The 22,376-nt window shown below is 35.5% G+C and overlaps 1 protein-coding gene across 2 annotated transcripts in view; it reads left to right on the forward strand.

Annotated features, from left to right (window-relative positions):
* Positions 1 to 22,376, forward strand: part of AQR (aquarius intron-binding spliceosomal factor) — a 57,661-nt gene that overhangs the window by 30,095 nt on the left and 5,190 nt on the right. For both annotated transcript variants that reach the window (XM_068684359.1, XM_068684360.1), the window contains exons 23-32: positions 2,406 to 2,516; positions 4,032 to 4,141; positions 6,501 to 6,636; positions 8,412 to 8,621; positions 9,498 to 9,635; positions 10,519 to 10,590; positions 14,037 to 14,224; positions 17,031 to 17,202; positions 20,857 to 21,027; positions 21,718 to 21,803. In XM_068684359.1, the coding sequence (XP_068540460.1) occupies positions 2,406 to 2,516; positions 4,032 to 4,141; positions 6,501 to 6,636; positions 8,412 to 8,621; positions 9,498 to 9,635; positions 10,519 to 10,590; positions 14,037 to 14,224; positions 17,031 to 17,202; positions 20,857 to 21,027; positions 21,718 to 21,803 (1,394 nt within the window). The remainder of the gene's footprint in view (positions 1 to 2,405; positions 2,517 to 4,031; positions 4,142 to 6,500; positions 6,637 to 8,411; positions 8,622 to 9,497; positions 9,636 to 10,518; positions 10,591 to 14,036; positions 14,225 to 17,030; positions 17,203 to 20,856; positions 21,028 to 21,717; positions 21,804 to 22,376) is intronic.

The raw sequence follows: 22,376 nt of genomic DNA on the forward strand, positions 1-22,376 counted from the left end.
TTTATTTATTTACCTATTTTAAACATTTTATGCTATCACTTGATTCTAGCTTCAGGTACATTCAATAAAATATCTGAAATGCCTATTTCTGTAGCCTCTCTGAGGGTACTTACTCTATTAGTAGCTTAAAATATAGGAAAACAACAAATGTTCAACATCCTCCTGTCTTCACTAAATCGTGCTTCGGAAACACATTTGATCTCTGTATAACTGGATCCTGTGTCCTAGTGACTGAAGACTTCCCACAACAATCAAAATTTACTTTTTCAGTGCTTGAATTGCTAATTTTAGACTGTTTAGATTGCTAATTTTAGCTTTTGCTATGTGTGTCTGTTTTTTCTGTTTTAAAGTACTTGCATCATTTTTAGTTTGGTCTAGCTCCATTGAAGAAAATGAAAGTTACTAAATTGTCCTTAGGGGGCTTTTTTCTTCTGTCTTCTGAAATTTAATCTATAATCCCTTATATCCTGCTGACTTCTAGATATAAGAAGCTGTAAAAGAGTTGTAGATTTGTTAGGAAAGTAATTTCTGAACAACGAATATCTGCAAAGGTCTCCAAGGCTTAGCTGACTACAAGTGCCTGCATTCCAGTGCAGTACAGTCTGTCCTACTAGTGACTCCTCAGTGCAATGACTTCTCTGGTACTGTTAATCTCTTCTTGGACTATATGGGTGTTAATACTAATTTTTTTTATTTTTTTTTATTTTTTTATTAGTAGTAGTAGTACTCATTAGTAAGTAGTCCTCCTTCTCCCTTCCCTTATGTTTTTATTATTCCTTCTGCACTCTGTAGCTAGCACATGAAAAGTGCAACGCAAAGGAGAAAATAAATTTCGGTAGAATTGTATGCCATTTGTCACTGCCTTACTAGGTGTGCTGATACTCATAATGTCTTAAACCATGTATAAAAGTTCCTGAGCTCTTTGTAGTGTTTGAGTATGATGTGTTCTCTGTTTCAGTACTCAATGTTGGTAGGATACCAACTTTAAGGTTTATTCATAAATCAGGAGTTTTTAATTTTGACTGCTGTAAAAATGTCACAGTGATAAATTAAATAATTTGGTTATTCAACAGTGCTGGAGGGTGGTGGGTTGTTTTTTTGGTTTTTTTTTTTTTTTTTTTTTTTTTTTGGAATGAACCCAGTGATCTGAACTGCTAGGTTTTACATAATTAGAGTGTTTGTGTAAGAACACCCACACCAGTGAATAGGAGTATTGTTTTATATCAATATTATTGTCAACAGGAAAGAAGACTGAGAAATTAAAAATCTTTGTTTCCGTTTTTAGTATATAATTAAAAAAAAAATACAAAAAACACAGGGCCAATGAGGGGGAGGTTGTATCTCTGTCACCTAATTTTTGCTTTCATTTTATTTTTTAAAATAGCACTGCATACTGTTTATTAGTGTCATTTAATATTTGCTGAGCTATAAATGACTTTCTATTGCAGCATGTAATGAATCATAATTACCATCTGTCTCACATTTTGAGGGCTTTAAAGAAGTAACTTACTGTGCCTGATATTCCATCAGCTTATATGAATCTGTGAGAAGATGGTCTTTATATGTGTGTGTATATATGTATAATTTTAAATTTTTTGCTAAAAATATATTTACTAATTTTTTAAGAAGAGGTTACTGAATGGGAGTCTGGTAGTTCAACAGCGAAAAAGTAATGACCAAATCAGCTTTTTTTGAGGATGTATTTGTGCTTTTTTGATGAAATCACCTGGTTTGTGTTTGCAAGGAGAGAAGGCAGACTGCTTGAGAAAAGTTATGCAGCATAAGCCTGTGTTTTATTTTCTGTCATTATTCGTTTGTTCCTGTCAAATACGGTTGAGAAATACAATCCTACTTGTTTTTGAATCTAGCAATGAGATTGCTAGAAAATCATGCTTGTTTTATTCAGAAAATTTTTGTTATGTGTAAATATATATATGAAAGCAGCTATTTGCTTCTTAACACTGAAGAAATTACACTTGAGATGTTTGTAATATTGTTTATAATATTTATTTACACTTTTAAAATGTCATATGTGTAAAATTTGTTAAAGTTGTCGGTATAATTGATCCTTTAAAAACATTAACTCTTGGTGTTGTATCATCAGTTGTAGATTTTTAAGTAAGTTAAGAGAATTGGAGTCTGCCTTCTATTCTTTACTTCACCTCATTATTTCTCAGTTATGTTTCTTTGATGTATCTTTTTTTTTCACTCTTTCCCTTAATGTTTAGCCTGTCTTGGGGATGAACAGCATGTTTTTTTTGTTACCGTTGCTTGTTTTTTTTGTCGGAGATTGTGAGATTACTTTTTTTTTTTTTCCCAACAGGCTATACTTCAGTCCTGTGCAGAATTTTTATAAATCGTCCATTTTTTGTTTGTTTTTTCTTCTCTTTATTTTGTGGTTTTAGGTCGTGGGTCCACCTGGTACAGGGAAAACTGATGTTGCGGTCCAGATAATATCCAATCTTTATCACAATTTCCCAGAACAACGAACTCTTATAGTTACTCACTCTAATCAGGTGAGATATTTCATGTATGAAATTTTCCTGTAGTTAAAATCAAGAAGAGCAGTGGATATTGAGAATCAGTATGTTCAGGACTGCAGTTGTTTCTTACTAATGAAAGCTTAAGTTAGCTTGTGAGCAGATTTGCTAATTCTAAAATACGCCATGAAAATTTTGAATTTAAGGATAGTAGTTCTGAGGTATTTATTAGAGGTTTTCCGGATATTTACCTCATTACGGGATAGAAATTAGGAAGTATTCTGAAAAAAAGTATCTGCACAGTTTTTACAATTGCACATTTACTGCATGCGTGCCAAACTTGACTTGTACTAACTAGTTCTCTCAGGCACCAGTTGCTCCGTGCCTCATCCTTCCAAGGAAAGGCAGGAAAGGTAGAATGGCCTGTTCAGATGAATGCTTGCTTCTTGTTCATAAGAGATGGAGTCTGCCTGCTAATTCTTGAGCATATATAAAATAATAATAATAGTATTATAGATTCTTATTCTAAAGCCATCTGTGCTTTTGAAGGGTTTCTTTGAAAACTACAGTCGTCATTTCCTGGTCTACCTAAGTAGCCTATCCTATCTCCTTTATCAGCTCTCTTAACTGAGCTTACCATTTGGAAAGCATTTCATCTTTGTTCGTCAGAGTAAGATCAGGTACTTCCACTGACCGTTCTTTGGTCAACAGTGTAGCTTTGTTTTGGTGGTAAGTTAAAACCTGGAAAATACAGGCCAGTCCGCAACGGGTTGTGGGTGAGTAACTGGCATTAGAGTTGAGAGCATTTCTGTTGTGGAGAAAAGGAAGTAAATAATTTTTGATGTGAGTATCTGAAATTGCACTTCAGGAAATAAACTAGTACCTCAGCAGGGTTTGTTTCCTGTGCCTTGACTATGTACTTAAACGTGTTTGTATGACTTCCATTTGACTTAAACGTGAACAAGCTCTGCTTGTACTTCACTCTCAGTTTTGTGGTGTGATGTTACAGTGCTTATAGACTCATCTCTTTTAGAATACATTGAATTGAGCTGTGGATTCTCAGCTTTAGAAAATTGAAGAGTTTAAGGCAGGAGCCACAGCAAACCTTTAAGTTCAGCAAAATGTATTTATCCATATGGAATAGCCACGGTACCTGTCAATCACCACCAGACTCTTCTAATTTACAGTAAGAGTTAAATGAACTATTGTTTCAAAGTGATCTAAAAAAGCTAGTTGTAAAGTGTGCCTCTTGAGGAAAAATGTATAAATTGACGGCTTTATCAACTAGATTTTTTGACTAGGTAATTTAACGAAAGGTGTAAAATCAAATGTAATTGTTGCATAAAGGAAGTGAAGACAAGAGCTTCAGCAGGCAGATACGTCCATTGTCAAGATTAACACAATCTAGCTTCAGTATTGACTTCATGTATGCTTTGGCTTTTGTTATACCAAAATAGGCATTATTTGCTGACTGTTTTACAAGTAATTCTTTGGTTTTCACTGCAAGGGTTTCTAAAAGCTACCTTTTCTCCTGCTCTTGTCAATCTTTAGGCCTTGAACCAGCTGTTTGAAAAAATCATGGCTCTAGACATTGATGAACGCCACCTCCTGCGTCTGGGTCATGGAGAAGAGGAATTAGAGACGGAGAAAGATTTCAGCAGGTGAGAAAGGAGGTGCTAATGATAGCTTGTATAAGTATTGTAGCTGAGACCTGCATGTTGAATCCATTCTACCTCCCTTGTCATTGAGCAAGGGGCTATGCTTGGCAAGTTTTACCTTTCTCATACCATTGAATTGCAGTTATGTAGAGTACGCTGGTTTTCAATGTAGGGTTAAGTAATTTTGATTTTCATTCAGTAGCCAAATGACAAAATCAGGCAATTGCTTGTTCACAAATTCATCTGCTTGAGTAAAAGTAGTTCACTATATTATATGTACACACGTGCTTTATAAAATTGACCTATTTTGTGGGAGAAATCTGAATGATAAAGTTAAATTTTTGTGCAAATATGATAGCATCTCTGCTGGTGTACTGAATGTTGTGTATGTGTAACTGTGAAGTAAAACTTGGTGCTTCTACTTCTTAAGAATATTGATTAATAACAAAATTGCTTGTTTCATTGTTAAGTAATACATTTTGCAAAATACATTCATAAGTCAAGCTATCAAGTACAAAGACTTGAGAACCTGTTCTGGTAAACACTTGTATGTTTTATATTACATGTTAGTCCAATTGACGTCAATAGGATTACACACATTCATAAATGCAAGTGAGGGTATAGGGGTCATGCACTGGAAATAACTGGACTGTGATGTATTATTATAGCAATACCTTGACTTCTAGAAGTTGTAGTAAAAATTATATATAGTCACTAGAAGTTATTCACATATACATCTTTGAGTTTCATTTTGCAAAAGAAATACTTTGGGATTTTTTTTTAATATGAATCATTTGATATAATTTCTTTCCCAGAAATTTGATAACCAAGAACTTAGTGAAATGATGTCAGAGTAGATATTTAGTAATGTCTAAGACTTAGTAATATTCCTTGAACTATAGTGTTCATCATTATAAAGGAGTTTTTTCTGAGATGTTCTGTTTTGTCTATTTTCATTAATTTCCAGAGTAATTCCAGACACGAAGTTTATTTCCTATATGCCTCTGTATTTATTTTACTGTTTTTTAAGTTGCTTTGGAATTCATGTTTTCTGTGTTAGGCTGCTTTAGAAGGCACAGTACCACTTAAAAGAACTTCTGCTTGCAAGCTTCTTGTCCTATTTTGCACCCGCAGTAGACACAGCAAAATAGTGAGTTTTGCCAGCATAAAATGTTTAAACAGAGGAGCTGTTTAAACTGGTACTGTCACTTAAGAAACAAAGGGAATCACAGCTAAAGAAAACTTTTGTAGCAAAGAATGAATATATAAAAGAGGGTGGGCGTATGACTTGAACTGTGAGAAATAAGAGGACATTGGGAAGTGTGGAAAAAAATGGTTGCAGTCACTTGTAATAATGATGGATTGGTTTTGCTCAAGGAAAAAAAAATAACATTGCGATGATCTTAACTGTCCTAGTTCCTGAGAAACTTGTTTTTTCCAGTTGCTGACAATGTGATTGTCAGTTGTGTCTTAGTAAATTAAAATCACTAGGTTTAGCTTTTCTAACTTTTGTAAATAAGACAATAGAACCCATTGACGTCCCAGGGATTGTCTTTTTTTTTATGTGCAGAAAGTTGCTTTTATGAATAGTAAGTTTTATAGGAACTCAAAATTTAGCCTTTATTCATATTTGAGGTTCTAACTAATCTGCATTTTTAAAAGAAAGTGCCCTGTTTCCCTCATTTGTAATTCCAACAGTTTTCATATTTGTTATCTTAAAATGAAGATGTAATAAATGTGATACAGTGATTTTTTTTTAATTATTACTTTAATTATTTTTAAAGGGGAGGAAAAAAGCTGGGAATGAATTAGATAAGAAAAAGCAGACTGGAAGGAGTAAATTACAAACTAATCAGCCATAAAAGGTTTTCAATGGACAGCTCTGAGTACAGGACTTCCTATGTGTGGATGCAGACTTGTCTGTTACAGTGGTCAAAGCATTATTGCAAGGCATTTTGTATATCACCAAAGGAAGATAGACTTGCATAGAAACTTGGGTTATCGGTTCCAGTTATGATGGATGGTCCATAGACTTCTGTAACTTACATATGCTTGTATAATGTCTAATGGTTCCTAAACAGCACATAGGAAGTAATGCTTTCATGTTATGAGAATATTTTTACTAATATTTATGAAACTTTTAATGATGTGATAGGATAAAAAAGCTTCTTTTACAGTAATAGTTCTTACATGACTTTGTAAATTATTAGGGCTTATCAAGATAGAAATAGTCAGCAGGTAGCAAACGTTTGTGTTTTGCAAGCTGCTAGTAGGTGTGATATCGCATTGTGATACTTAAATAAACCACTTGGGATTAAATAAATTGAAATACAAAATATGTTAACCTTAATTCATTTTGTAGGTATGGAAGAGTTAATTATGTTCTGGCTCGAAGACTTGAACTTCTACGAGAGGTTGGGCGATTGCAAGAGAGTCTTGGAGTCCCAGGAGATGTTTCTTACACTTGTGAAACAGCTGGCCACTTTTTCTTATACCAAGTAAGGACTAAAATAGCTTTACAGAGACTACATGACCTCAATGTAGTCTCTGGAAACACACTATAAAAATTACAGTGAATTTTTCAGGATTGAGTCTTAAAAGAACAAAACCACACAGCATTTTCTTTGGTGGTTCAAAATACAATAATAGCTAAAGCCATAATTATAACATTACTTATTTGTATTGCTATTGTTTTAAATCTTGCCTCTTAGTTTGTGAGTCATCAGGCTAGCATTCCTGCCCTTCATGACTACTGGCAAATTTTCTAACCTGGAGTTTCTCCTTCAAATAAGAAAATCTGTGGGATGCTTTGTATTTTAGACAAACAGTAGATCAGCTACTTAATGTTCCTTCTAGAAAGCTTTTATGGTTAAAATAAGATGCATAGTGTACAGAACAGTGATCTTATGTATATTGTTTATCCTTCATTCCCCTCCGTGTACCTGTCACTGACCGTGTCCACGTTAGCAAGTAATATGGCTTAAGCAGACTTGGGGAATGGTACTTAGGACCAAATCCCCACACTACAGGTATTTTTAGAAAAGTTAATTTGGGATAGCTGTAGTGTGTTCCTAAACATTATTAAACATTCATTTAAGTGTTGGAGACTGCTAGGAGCACTACTAAAGCACATTTTCTGGTTTAATTTCCTCCTGAAGGAATCCAGTTTGGCATTTAAATCAAAGTATTTTAAGTAGAGATGATCAGGAAGTTTGCTTGTGCATTAGGCTTATGTGGCAAGATTTTAATATCAGAAGGTGGAGGCTGCTGGGGTGACCTCTATGAAAAGTAGCCAGGGGCTGCCCCTAGGTTAAACAGAGCCAGTTCCAGCTGGCTCCGAAACAAACCCACTGTCGGCCAAAGCTGAGCCATTCAGTGATGCTGGTGTTGCCTCTGTGAAAACATGTTTAAAAAAGGATGAAAAAACATCTCACATCGCTCCAGCTGTGAAAGAGGACTGATGGCTGGGGAGACAGGGAGGGGCATAGGAGATAGAGAAACAACCCTGCAAGCACCACGGTCAGTGCAGGAGGGGACGAGGTGCTCCAGGTGCCAGAGAATTCCTGCAGTCTATGGAGAGGACTATGGTCGAGCAGGCTGTCCTCTGGCAGTCTCTAAAGGGCCACAAAAGAACACATACTCACACTGCACTCTGTGAAGGTCCATGCCACAACAGGCGGTACCCTTTCTTTAGGAGAACCCATGCTGGAGCAGGCTCCTGGCCAGAAGTTGTTTTCTGAAGAACTGCACCCTAGGGGAAGAACCCATGCTGGAACAGCTCTTCAGGAAGGGTGAAAAGGAGGTTGAAGGGTCAGGAATAAGAGTGTGAAGTTGAGCTTGGAAAGGAGGGGAGGGTGCAAAGAGAAAGTGCTTTTAGTTTTGTCTTTGTTTCTCAGTGTCCTACTCCATTTTTAATTGACATTAAGTTAAATTAATTTTCCAAGTCAAGTCTGTTTTGCCTCTGGCTTACTGGTAAGTAATCTCCCTGTCTTTATCTTGAGCTGCAAGCTTTTCTATCGTATTTTCTTCCCTCATCCTAGTGAGGAGGTTCAGTGATAGAGTTATTGGGTGTAGGTCTGGCATCCAGCCAACATCAACACACTGCACCACAGCTTTGAAAATGTCCTCCTGATACAAGATCAAATGCTAATGTAGACATCTTGGTTTTGTGATTAAAAGCAGTTATTTTATTTAGTAAGTGTGCAAGATGATAACTGTCCAATGACTTCACTACATTAAAAACACATCTGCATGACACTTTTGTTTACTGTAGGTAATGTCCCGTTGGGAGGAATATATCAGCAAAGTGAAAGTTAAAGGTGGAAAATTGCCAAATGTTACAGACGTGTCCAGTTTCTTTCCTTTTCACCAGTATTTTGCAAATGCTCCTCAACCAATTTTCAAAGGCAAATCCTATGAAGAAGATATGGAGATTGCTGAAGGCTGTTTTAGACATATTAAGAAAATATTCACTCAGCTTGAGGTAAGTGATGTGTAACTGTGAAAGGTAAATGAATCTGCTTAATCCTAAAGAAAGTTTACGCAGTTCCGAAATACAGTTTGCCCTAAATCCTAAAAGCAATATATGCCTTTAGGCACCTTCTTTAGATTGCAGGACGGCATTCAGGTGAGAACTTCCCTCTTTGAGTAATTCAGGTGTCCATCACAATAGAGACAAGGGTCTAATCTGTTTTATTTTAAGCCTGAGAAGCACACATTTTATGTGCTTCTTTTTCACTGATTATGTTACTAAAGTTGGTGCACTTATCACTCACTGTTCCCTTGATCCTTACAGGGTCTTTGTATTTACAGTGATTTGCCTTTAGTCAGATAACCTAAAAGTGTAACATAAATGGTTTATCTTACTTTTTTTTTCCCAAAATTGCTTGAGAGGCTTTTAAAAGCTCTAAGGTAAGGGTTATCAGGGTATCTTTTCATCATATTACCTGTATTGGCCTTTCTAATATTAGATGTGATGTTATGATGCTGTTTAAAAAAGGGAGGGGAGTGGAGGACAGAATGAAAATATGAAGAACCAGTAAAGCAAAATTGTTTAGGGGAGGGCTCCTGAGAGTCAACTGAATAATGGTCTGAGAATTTTTATATGCACACAGGTTGCAGAATTCTTGGATATACTTTAACAAGCTTATGTTTTGAAATCCTGTTGTCTCCAGGTTTAGGATACAAATGAATAAATAAAAATCCAAGATGGAATTGTTAACAGTACATATTCATAATTTTCTTGCTTAATTTTACTAAAAATGTGGACAGATAGATAGTTTCAGTGAATATGTTTCATAAGCAGTATTTTTATTTATTTTTTAATTCTGTTCTTCAAAATTTCTTTTTTCTACAACAGGAATTCAGAGCATTTGAACTTCTCCGCAGTGGCCTGGATAGATCCAAATATCTGTTGGTGAAAGAAGCAAAAATCATTGCTATGACTTGTACCCACGCTGCTCTGAAACGACACGACCTAGTTGAATTAGGTTTCAAAGTAATGACATTAGTGATACTACACTTTTTTTTCTTCTTTTAGTCATTCCCCCTGCTTCATTTAGACCTTTATCTCTCTTAATTCTTTGCATCTAGATTATTTTGAGTTGCATATTTTTACCTCTGTTTTTAATTGTAATTTTAGAGAAGAGAATTTTAACTTCTGGTTCTGTAAGTAAAAGATGAGATTGCTTTTAAATTACATATATTGAAATGCTTAATAGTGTATGCGCATAAAAATAAGTTAGCTTTGCCATATGAGATGAACTGCAGTGATATGATTGGGTGATAAAATAAAGGATGAATTGGGGAAAAACATGTCTATTGTAACTTTGCTTACCTAAAAAACGATCAGTTTGAGAAAAATAGCTATAATGCAGTGCTATTTTCACTCTGCAGTGTTAACCCTAAGTATTCATTTACGACAGATGTGGAAAAAAAAACATTACCACCAATAATTCTTTTGTATTTTTCTTCTATAATGGACTCCATTGGATCACAAAAGGGCACCTTTTCTAATTCACTACAAGAATTCCAAATTAGTTTGCTCCACTGTAGAATGCTTTTCCATCAGGGATGGATTATGGCATATGGGAAGCATATCCTGTAGTTCAGTCATTGATTTTTTTTTTTTTTTTTTTCTAGATGTAAAGCCTTATTGGTACAGATGGATTTGCCATTGATGTAGTAGAATTTCACCCACTGGCACTGACTTAGTAGTACTGATATTTTGCCTATAAAGGAAGACGTTGCTGTAATTGTCCTACTAATGAAAAAAACTTTAATTTCCTAAATAAGCAATTGATGCTTGTTTTTGGTAGGTTGAATAACAACATTGACTTGTATTACTTGGCTGATAGGCATCTCTATTTTTATTTTCTCAGTATGACAACATCTTAATGGAGGAGTCTGCACAGATTCTGGAGATAGAGACCTTTATACCTCTCCTGTTGCAGGTCAGACCTAAATTATAAAACATGGTACAAAGAAATGGTAATTGAAAGTCTGTGTTCTTGAACAATACCAAATATTGAAAGGAAAGTATCATGTGCAGAAAGTAACATAGAACTTGTATTTCCCATTGAGCAGACAGTAAGAATTCTCATGTTATTCTTCATTAGTTGTTTGTCTTACATACCTGTGACTAAATAGTAGTACTATCAGGGTTTCACTTTGGAAGCATGAAGATATTTAAGTGAACTAGCTTTGTCACTTTCTTACTTGTATTCTTTCTCATTTAATACATATTGCTAAATCATTGCTAGTTTTAATAAATAATATTTTTTAACAGTTTTTATGAAATAACTGCTCTAACTTTGTTTCCCAGGATCATAAGTGCTCTCTGTCATCCTGACTGCCAGTGTTGCTTGTTCAGTTTCAGTCAAAAATAACAGAGATAAAGTGGATACCAAGTATCTACAACTTTGAGGAAAACTGTAGCCAAGTAAAGAGGAGACATTCTAAGTGATGTTAATGATGATAACACCACAAGGAGAGAAAAAAAAACAAAAACAGCAAACAACAAAAAGTTACTGCTTCAGGCCAATAATTTTGCACCTTTTATTTAGCTAAGTTGGTAAATGCTTAGTTTGGTATCAACTGCTGCTTATGCTGTTTGGCAAACCAATAATTGGTAGCTATAAAAGGAATGTGTATGTGATATGGTTGAATAGAAGTCTTGCAGTTGGAAGGGTGCCGTTAATGCAAGGAAGGAAGGAAGGAAACTGAAGCTAGTGTGACATGTGGTATGTTTATAGGACAGTCTTTAGAAAACAGTAGCTCTGTATGCAAAGAAATGTGTCTCCTACCCTTGTAATGTAAGGGATTGATGTAGTAGAGGGCTAACACTGTTACAGTTGCATATCTTTCCCTAAAAACATTTACTCTTATCCTTCTAAGATCAGCCTGTCTTTAAATTTGTTGTGCCTCTGGGGAAGATTGTTGGCTCAGCTCTGGGGTTGGTTTTGGCATCCTGAGCTTGAGCTGCATCACCACCTACTTTTAAGAGCTGTAGGCCTTCCTAAGTAAACAAACAGTGCTTCTTATACACCAGTAGCTTAAATGACAATTTCAACCCCTTTCAAGTTATCTCTGTAATCTCAGATTAATGTAAGATAAAAATTCACCATTGGAAGGGAAGTGTGGGCTCCCTCAGGAACTCTGCAAACTCTTTAGCTGCAAATCAGAAGATGATGTGTGGGAAGCTGGTGAAACTTAAAACAGTGTGTGCTATTTGTTTGATTCTTAGTGTTGTGGCTTTCTAAAAAAAATACAGAGACTGTTCATTTTCTAGAAGTAAGTTTCCGTTTTAGATGTTTTGCTTGGAGCAAATATTTTTATTGAAAAACAATGATTTAAATTCCTCCAGAAAACCACATCCAAGCTCAGACTTTCATTCCAAAGGAAACTTAATGTCAGTTGAAAAAGGCATGACAGAAACTCCATGAAATATTGGTTAGATTTATAATTTTTCGCTTTGCTCCTTAACAATAGAAGTTCAAATACAGGTGCAGGAAAGCAACTCCGTATGGGCCTAGTGCACAAAAGAATGTGTGTATCCAAGATACTGCTATTAAAGTCCAAGTCCTGTGTTCAGTCTTACTGCAGATTTCTTCTGTTTTGGGGCCATTAATGTGGTTCTTCTTCACCTTTTTGATTTGGTAAAGATGACCGAGTTTTGATAATTCAGAGCAGGGAGGCAACTAGCTATTTTACCATCTAAACCCCAAATATGGCCTGAACTCTGAAGAGGAGCACATATTTCTGTCTTTTGGGGGGTGTATGGAGAGCAATCAAACTTGAAGCTTTTTGCAAGTCATAAAACAGGAACAGTTCTGCTCTCTTTCACTTATTAGTTCAGCAATTAAAATAATAAAGTGGAATGGACTTGGTTTCTTTATGTCCTGTGGACTTGATGAGCCCTCATTGTAGTCTCTAGAACAGCAGTGAAATTAGGGAAACCTGAAATATAAGGAGATTTCTGCTTAGTTAGATATCTCTGTGTCATAACAGTATGTAAGCATAAGTTGTAGTTTGGGTGGCTTCTCATGCAAGCTGGTCTGTAGAAGCTTAGGTTATTTAAATCTCTGTTTAAAGACAAATGTTATACTCCAGAATGTTGTTTTTGCCTTTTGGCAGTCTTGAATTTAATGCTACTGTAGTGCTGCGTAATGAATAATTCCTGCATGGCTCTTTCCACAGTTTTCATTTATAATGAGATTATTCCATTTAGTGAAATAATCATCATGTAGTGTTTTTTAACTATTTGAATGAATACTGAATAACATGATGCATCAGGTTAGTGAAGGGAAAGGGCCTTGACTGCATATATAAGGGCTTCTGCATATATAAGCAATGCAGAAGCTGAAGACTTCTGTAATGAAGGCAAACCTTTTTTTTTTTTTTTTTTTTTTTTTTAATGATAAAGCTACATTCTGTGGGATATCCCATGATCATTCTTTGAGGAGCCATTCAAATTGTCACTGAAAATTGAGACTGGTTTGTTTATGTTTGTTTTTTTTGGTTGTTTAAAAAAAAAATAGGCTTACAAAGTAGTAGTACTTGATTTCTTGCACTTGTAATTCAGAGCAAGAAGGTTTTTTAAAAAAAAATCAGAGAGCTCTCTGCTGTCTGAGATTAAAACTGATGATAAGAGCAGAATGTAGTATACTTGGACTTCTCCAAATCAATAACCTTTTTTGGAGAAAAGGAAATAGTGTTTTTCCCAGCTATTGAAAATATTTTTCATCTTCTTCCTTTCTTAAGGAATCTTCAGGCTTGATGAGGTGGACAGTCCAGAGTGCAGTTTCCCTCCTTGCTCCCTGATCAGAGAGGGCTTCAGAGTTCTTCAAGTGGCAAGAAAAGGAGCTTCAGGCTCTGTCTTGAATAGTTCTCCCATGGGGACAGGGAAATATCAGAGGACTGTTTATAATAACAGGGTCAGAACTGTAAAAACTGGCAGTCAGAAATCTTCAGGATTCTGATTCCAGGGTAATGTTACCCACACATCTGTTCCTTTTACATCCCTCTGTTAAAATAGTCCTTCATGAACTTTCTCGGTACTTAACGTAGGTACACAGAGGACGATGGGGAACTGGAAACAGCTATGCATAACATACTGAAGGGCTTTCAGTCCAAGAGCCATGGTGACACATCTTGGTCATGGAAGAGAAAAAGTGAGAATTCTAGAGGTAAACAGGAGAAGCATATGAACCACAAAAACACTTGAAAGGCAGGCAACATAGAGATTAGAAAGAAGTTAATAGTTGTCTTTAAAATGATTGCAGTTCAGTGTAGCTTAAGAATAAAATTTAGGGTTTAGACAACTAATTTGACTATTAACGTGTTGTAATTGAGTGCCTTGATTATATTGTAATACTTACAATTATGTAATTAATTCTAGAACCCTCAGGATGGATTCAGTCGTTTGAAGCGGTGGATTATGATTGGTGACCATCACCAGTTGCCACCAGTCATTAAGAACATGGCTTTTCAAAAATACTCCAACATGGAGCAGTCCCTCTTCACACGGTTTGTTCGTGTTGGAGTACCGACTGTTGATTTGGATGCACAAGGAAGAGCAAGAGCAAGGTAAGCTAAAGAAAATGGCATGTGTAGCTAATACCAGGTCAAGTGGAAAAACGCATGTATAGTATTGGAAACTTTAGATTATCAAGACAGGAGTTTGCAAAACTGCGATTTATATTTTGTTCCATTTGTTTCAGGTTAGACTAGACTAGCTTAGACTAGAAGGCAGGTTTTACTTTGCTGAAATGCAGTAAGATTGGCTTTATTTTATATAGTAGTATTCTGAGTATTTCAGTGAAAATGATATTTGAAGGAATGTTAAGTCTCTTTCCTCCCCCCAGAAAGTTAGCTTTTTTTTTTTTTTTAAGATTCCTTTTCTGAATTAATATATTCAAGGCTAAATAAATGTTTGCTGTTCCTCATAAGGTCTGCAAAAAGATGCTTTTATTACGGGATTTCAAATGAGCTTCAGCTCTGCCTGATAGTCAGACAGGTTGTCCTCCCAAGAACATAATGCCTTTTTGTGCATAGATAGATACTTATTCCTCATAGTAAGAGAGAACTTTTATTTTTTTTATCTATTTAACTGACATTTTCAATATGACAATTTAGATATCAAATTTATTCATATTTGTGGCATCTTATTAATAAGGAAAAATAAAGCCAAAGAAGAGAAAATGATTCCATATAAATCATATGTATGCATATATATATATAAACGTGCTTTGTCTTAAATCCTAGTCTTTTTTTTAGGTATAAAGTAGAATGAACAATTTGAAGAACTTATTTTTCATTTAACAAACGTTGGCTTTTAGAATATTATTTTCTAGCCATATGGACAACAGTTATTTACATTATGATATAAAAATGCAAATTATGCTTCAGTGTGATGATAAATGAAGCTTATTTTGCCATCTACTATTTTACAACATCTCAGAGGCAACAGCAGAATGTTTGCAAAGTGAAGAAAGTTTCTTGATCAAGTATTATTTCCATACCTTTCTACTTCTGTGCTCATAGGTAACTTCCCCATGAAGTATCTGTTACTTCACCTGGTTAGGATATTGTTCTGCATTTCTGATTGCGGCATTTTGGTTATATTACTCTCCCTGAAAGTATCAGGGAAGATTGAGAATTGTATAGATTTTTGTCAGCTTCCCTTTGCTTTTCAGTTAATACATGGCAACGCACAAAATAAGAAAATAAAATTCATTTTGCAGTAAGAGTCTTTACAACAAATAATACAGAAAATCCATTTGCCCTTACTCCTTTCTTCCTTGTAAAGAAGCATTAATATTTCTTAAATTTTGTAATGTTAAAATGCCTTCTAGATTTCTTTGCGAAATTTGTACCCTTCAATGGAGAGCTGATCAGGCAGAGCAGGCTTATGGCTGAGACACTACTGTACTGAGTTTCTGCCAGACATGCATGTATGCTTCTGTGAATGAGATGCTTCTTTGTGTTTTGCAGGCAGACCTCTTGTGTTACAAGCTGGCCAGTCTGTGTAGTTACAGTACACTTTTCATCAATACTTACTTAGATCAGGCTTAAAACTGTTATTTGTCAAACCGGCCCTGTAGCTAAGTTATCAGTTCTATCTCCAACCACATACAGAGTATATTCAGATCCTTCAGGCAAAAAATGTTTGCATATTGGCTCAACATTAAGGGGACAAATCAAAATTCTTAAATGTGAGGGACCACTTGCCAGTTTACCTCTCAATGTACAGCTTATCTTGTGGGGAGAAGATGGTGATCAAACTGTTAGAGACTTTTCTTTTTTTTAGGCTTCCGTCCTGTTTCAGACTGATAGTTTAGTTCTAAATAAAATGTCCTTCTAAGCTCATGGTGTGAGTTTGTCACAACTGCATCACATCACTGGGTGGCATGAGATTTTTCTGCAAGATCATGGCTGTCCAAATTTATTATGATTTTAGCCTACTGCTTTGCATTGATGACTTGTTCTGACTTCAAAACAAAGCAGAAATGGGGAGCATGTCAGGCTTTTCCCCAATTTAATCTGAAATAACAGTGAGTAATGATCTCCATCCACCTTCTTCCACATTTATGGAAGATGAAAGTGAAATGAAGGAATTAAGCATTCAAGGTTATGACCTCATAACCTTGGTTAGTGGCAGGAAAGAATTCAGTCTTGAGAGGTCACAGAGTAATTCTCTATACAGTAGTGTTTCACTGCAGGAAAAAATATTTAAAAGAAGGTAGTAGTTAAGCAACTGAATTGCTCATGTGTGTAATCTAGCAATTTAGTTTCCCTTCCTTGCCTCTAGCTTCTTCATTAATAGCTTAAATACCAGGATCTAATATCCAAATTCTTCCTAAAGAGGTAAATCACATTGCCTTTTTGGGAATCCACAGATAAATTAAGGCTATCCATGACAATGTTCAGTTACCACAGGAAATTTCTGTTAGCTGCAGCATTTGAACAGATCTGCCAAAACCCTTTCTGAAAACTTTGCTATTAGAATGTTTGTTTTGTGTTCTCAGTTTGCAAAATATACTGTGGTTCTTTCAGTTTCTGCCAGCAGTTCTCTATGTATAAGATGCCATATGTATAGTTCTGTATAGTTATATATAGTTAGTATATAGTTATGTATATATGTATATACATATATAATTATGTATAGTTCTTTAGTATAAGATGCCATAGAGCGGGAGAAGGGGGAATTCACTTCAGGTTACAACCATTTGTGATGAGGATGTAAAGAATTAGCCAGATTTGTATGCTTTCTAGAAAGAAGTAAAGTCTACAGTTTTCTGTGAAAGAACCAGACAAAATGGAAAAAAAAAAAAAAAAGTACTAAGTTCAAGAATTCACCTTTAATTATTTTTATCTGTGTGGTTTTGGACAGTTTATGTAACCTCTACAACTGGCGCTATAAGAATCTGGGTAATCTGCCTCATGTCCAACTTATGCCAGAGTTTAGAACAGCCAACGCTGGGTTTTTGTATGACTTCCAGCTTATAAATGTAGAAGACTTCAATGGTGTGGGAGAGTCTGAACCCAATCCTTATTTCTATCAGGTAAGAGAAATAGTGGATAGTGTATTTAATCTGGATATGGCTTATTAAATCTTCAGTGAAGACTTTAACAATACTGTAAACTGATGTTTATGTTCTCAGATAACACAGCTATGCATATGAATGATATTTTTTTCTCCTCGTAATAAGTTTTGAATGCTGAAAAGGGTGATAATGTGCTATGTTGTGCTTTTTTGCTCAAAGTGAATGACTGCTTGCTGTATCCATTTTCTCAAAGTTACTGGGTTGGGGCAGAGATTTGGTGCATAATTCATTATGAAACAATGTTTTGGCCTGTGGCAAATTAAAGGCTGCTGTACTGTCATGATAACAAAATAAGCACAAGCATTTCTCTGTATGAAGGATCAACATTTGCTCTGTGGCAGTGTTTTAATTTGATCTGTATATAAGAATGCAAAAGAGCCCATTCATAAAAGAAAAAAACGGTACTACAAGTATGCATAAGAAGCAGAGAGACATTGAAGGTGAAGTGAATTGCAAAAGAAAAGCTTAGCCTTGAAATTTCTTGACTAAATTTTCAAATTAAGCCAGCAACAACAGCCTTTATCTATTTGTTTAAAATAGGAAATCCTTTGACACTTGTAATGAGATGCTTACATTTTCAGTTCTCTTATTCTTCTTCACTACAATTTTGTTTTAAAAACAAAGATGGGAACATTCTGGCACTTAAATGATCTATTTGGGTTTTCCAAAAAATTAGAAGCTGGATTTGTGTGCAAGTTAATGAATTTAATACAAATAGAGAACTAACACCTTTTATCTTGTTTAATGTTATGGAATGCAAACAATATAGTTCAATATAGTTTAAGCTAGTAATATGCATGTTCATTTTTTTTTTTGCTTACAGAGATCATTGAGAATGTTAATCTGTTTTTTTGCAAGGTATTCATAGGGTATGCTTGGGTTCCTCTTGCTTTTTATTTTATTTATTTATTTTTTTAAATACGAACTAGCATGCTGTTACTGAATGAAACAAAGGTGTGAGCCAGAGTCCACTGCTTATCATTTCTAGCTTGGGGTGATGGTTGTATGGAGGGGAGAGTTTTTGGTGTTGGAGTTTAAGCAATAACACTGTAGCATATAAGTAGTAAAAAGCTGTCTGCTGTAAAGCAGAACCCCCTTAATAATAAGAAAAAATAAATGAGGCTGACATGTCCAGCCTGGTCAAACACATGCTAAGTGGCCATAAGATCCTTGTATAAATATAAGAAGAATAAAATTCCACAATTGAGAATAACGTTTTAACTTGAAAGATATTTTTGCTCACAGAAAATGGATGTAAACAGGCTATGAATAAGTTAACTCTGAAAATTGGACAAAAGCTCCTAGAGCCAAAGGAGTGATGCTCTGGGACAACTGTCTTTTTTATTATTATTATTATTATTATTATTATTATTATTACTTAGAAAAGTTAGGAAATATACTTTAACATTAGATACTTTGAGATTGAATAGATGTGGCCTGAAATAGAAATAACTGGATTTGATAATCCAGGTGTCTGTCTGTCTAATTAATTGTTGACAGGAGTTTCATTATTCTAGTTCAATGAGCTCTTTTTCTGAGCATACTGGAGAGCGATTCACTGCATTTTTTTTTTGCTTGCTTGTTTAAAAACTTGTTAAACTGTTGCTACACAGATTTTGTTTGTTTGCCTCTTTTTTTTGTTTGTTTCTGTTTTAAACCCCTTACATGTAAATACTGATATCTGTAGACTATCAACTATTAATGCTTTAATAGCATTAATGCTATTAACATGGAATTATAATTCCACAGTTCTAAATAAGAGGTGTGTTTTTGGTATATTAAGTAGAAGAAAAAAGTTGTATTAACACTTCTTGAGTTCTGTAGAAATACATTAAAGTGGAGGTTCTTTTGGGCTGTCAAGTGTATAAATGCATAAGGTGCAAATATGTAAATATTTTTGTCTTTGAATATAATTTAAATATTAACACTTGTTATAAATGAAGTATCAACTCAATCTGAATTTAGTAATATTTATAAAAGGCAAGTAATCAGCGCTGGGTGTGTGGGGAGTCTACACTGCACCAACACGCACACACGAAGATCAAACATTCTAAATATACAGAATATTGCTTTTACATACTAAACCCGAGTATGCCTATACATACATAGAATCAGAAAAGATAACAAACAATCCTTTAAGTTCCATGACTTAACAGTCCCCATTTTCCATTCCTTTTGAACAATATATCTTGCTTTAAGTTGTCAAGCAACTCGGCCTTCAGGCCTTATGTATCCCGTTCTTCCCAGATCGAAGAAAAGCATATCCATCTCCTTTTCAAGGACAATATGGCCTGGGTCAAAAGGCACGTCCAGGTCAGCAGGGGGCATAACAGCAAAAGCCTTCGATGGCTGTAGCAGCAGAGGGGCCCATGGCCTAGCGGTCGGATCAGTAAAGGAGCCCGCAGCTCCCTCACTGTCTGGCAAACCACATGTTTCTGACTGTGGTCCCACAGGGCTCTTTAAGGCCTCAGAGACTGCTCGCCAGGTGCTGAGCAATCCCATTGCAACCTTGTCGTTTTTAGTTGCAGAGTCCCACACCTTGACCTCAGTTTCGTCCCATGTTTCAGGATCATAAACTGTCTGATTGTTAATAAGGAGAATAAGCTGTAAGGTTACCAGGACAGTCCTTGTTTCTAAGGACGTATGATTCCCCATAATGCGCAACCGCTTACCAGCGAGAGGCAGTTGTGTGCACAGGTCTGTTTCTCTCAGCTTGAGCTTCTCTCCAGCTCCAGTGCGCCCATTTCCAGCAACTTTCTGTATGAGCTTCTCCGAGCGGTTTGCTGAGTTTGGCCGAGCCTATCTTCATGAGGCAATCAATGTGCCTCTTCCCGTTCTGGTCTCCATTCTGCTAGCCTGTTCCTTTTCATTCCTTCTTTTTGCTTCTCTATTGATGACATAACTTTATTATATCGTGTTGCCTTAATTTTATCTTGAGGACAGGCTCCCCTCTTATAACCTTCTCCCCACAGCAGTCCTTTTCAAAAACAACTTTTCATTGGTCAAACAACTTTGCAAATAACAGCAATGGCAAACACCCAGAAACTTCCATGCCTTAATGGCTGGAGAACAAACAACCCAAGACTGCATGGAGTCTCCTGAATCACCCTTCTTTGTTCCCTCAAAACTCTTTTATATTCCTGATGGCCTCTTCGTTAAGAGTCTAATCTTATCAACCACGGGGCTTTCTGACCCCCATGGTCACACTCCCAAATCTCCCCCTTCTTTATTAATATCAACCATTTTCTCGACATGAATTACCACTCCATATATAGCACACTTAACTTCTTTTAAACATTTTAATACATTTGAGGAGTACTAAATATTTAGAATTTAATTGAAATAAAACTGAGTACTCCTCAATTGATACTGGAAAGTCTAAATCTGTTGCCTAACAATAATGTTGACAGATTTTCAGCAGTTTTGCGACTGAAGAGGGATCACAATTATTAAACTTACTTGTGATTCTTTTATTTCTTCAAAATGACTTTTATGAAGTGAAATCAACAGATCTGTAAATGTTTCAGCACTGAGATTTTTCTCTAAATAGACAGTTGTTCTTTACAACCTTACAAAATGAATATCTTCTTTTTCCTTCCTTTTGAACTTAAGAATCTTGGTGAAGCAGAGTATGTTGTGGCACTATTCATGTATATGTGCCTGCTCGGTTACCCTGCAGACAAGATAAGCATCCTGACAACATACAATGGACAGAAACACCTGATCCGTGATGTCATTAACCAGCGTTGTGGAAATAATCCCCTGATCGGACGGCCAAACAAGGTGACTTTCAGAATATATCACTCATTAGAGTGGTTCTGTTTGTTCATGATTATTGTGTTTATAACATGACATGACATGATTGAATCTGTTCAATCTGATTGAATGGAGTCACAGTACATACTTATTAACTTGCATTCTGCGGAATTTCACTACTCTTTTTGCCTGTTTTGTAATTAGTCATACAAAGAAATTGCAAAATCAGTGAAGTTTGATAGGCCACTGACTACGCAGGACAGAATATTATTCTTTGTCATTTATTTTGTCTGCCTTTTAAATAAATAAATAAGAAATATCCACCCAGAGTAGAAATGGCAATTTGATAAAATGCATGATGAAGAATCTTAGGAACAAATAATATTTACAAATAAATAATACTGACAAAATTCTGGTGTCTGCAGGTTAAAATTCTATACACTGGTAGCTTTCCACAAGCTTTTTTTTATTAGTACTCCACAGTTAGCTGTCCTAATTGAATAAAAAAGTGACTCAGTGTACTGTTGCTCTCACATCTCCCAGAAAGAGGAATTCGATGATCTTTTGTTAAAGGTCAACTAAAACAGAATTAAAACATTCTCATTTCCTTTCTTATTTAATACAGTCTGAATAGGAAGTTGATGTTAAAATTTGGATATCACATTGTAATCGAAATGGCAAAGATTAACCTATTTAGTTTGTTTTTTGATTGTTTAGGTAACAACTGTGGACAGATTTCAAGGCCAACAAAATGATTATATCCTCCTGTCACTAGTGCGTACCAAAGCTGTAGGCCACCTTAGGTATGTAAGAAAATACTCTTGTAGGGACGTTAAGGTGCACATATTACAAACATATTTCTGATGTGAAAACATTATGCAAAAATGTTCAACTTTTTCAGTATACGGTAGAAATGAAGTTTAGTACTGTATGTTGAATAAAATTCAGACCCAGTTCCTTTTTACAACTGTCTGCTTCCCTTTTTACATCCACTTTATCCTTTAGTAATGGCTCTTACACAATAAGAAGTGTATACTGCTGCAGGTGGGCAGAATTTGGTTTCACCTTAAGTAGATTAATAGGAATGCAATTAATGCTTGTTGAATAAATGCAGGCTTAAAATTTCTTATAGATTATTTTCCATAAGTGAGCGTTTTGTTTTGTATCAGAACTGTTTGCTGCCGAAGTTGTGTCGTCATGTGCCGTTTAAAATGTTTGCTCTTCCGTTTTGGGGTTGGGTGGGGGAAGACTTACTCAGCAGCAGCGAGATGAGTTATGGAATGCGTATCTTCTCATTCAGGGATACAGACAGGCAGTTGTGACTTATTCCCAATGTAAAACTGAACTATAAAACGTAACTGTTTTTCTGGACTTTA

The sequence above is a fragment of the Anas acuta genome, chromosome 5 (genome assembly GCF_963932015.1).
Source record: "Anas acuta chromosome 5, bAnaAcu1.1, whole genome shotgun sequence".
NCBI classification, from domain to species: domain Eukaryota; kingdom Metazoa; phylum Chordata; class Aves; order Anseriformes; family Anatidae; genus Anas; species Anas acuta.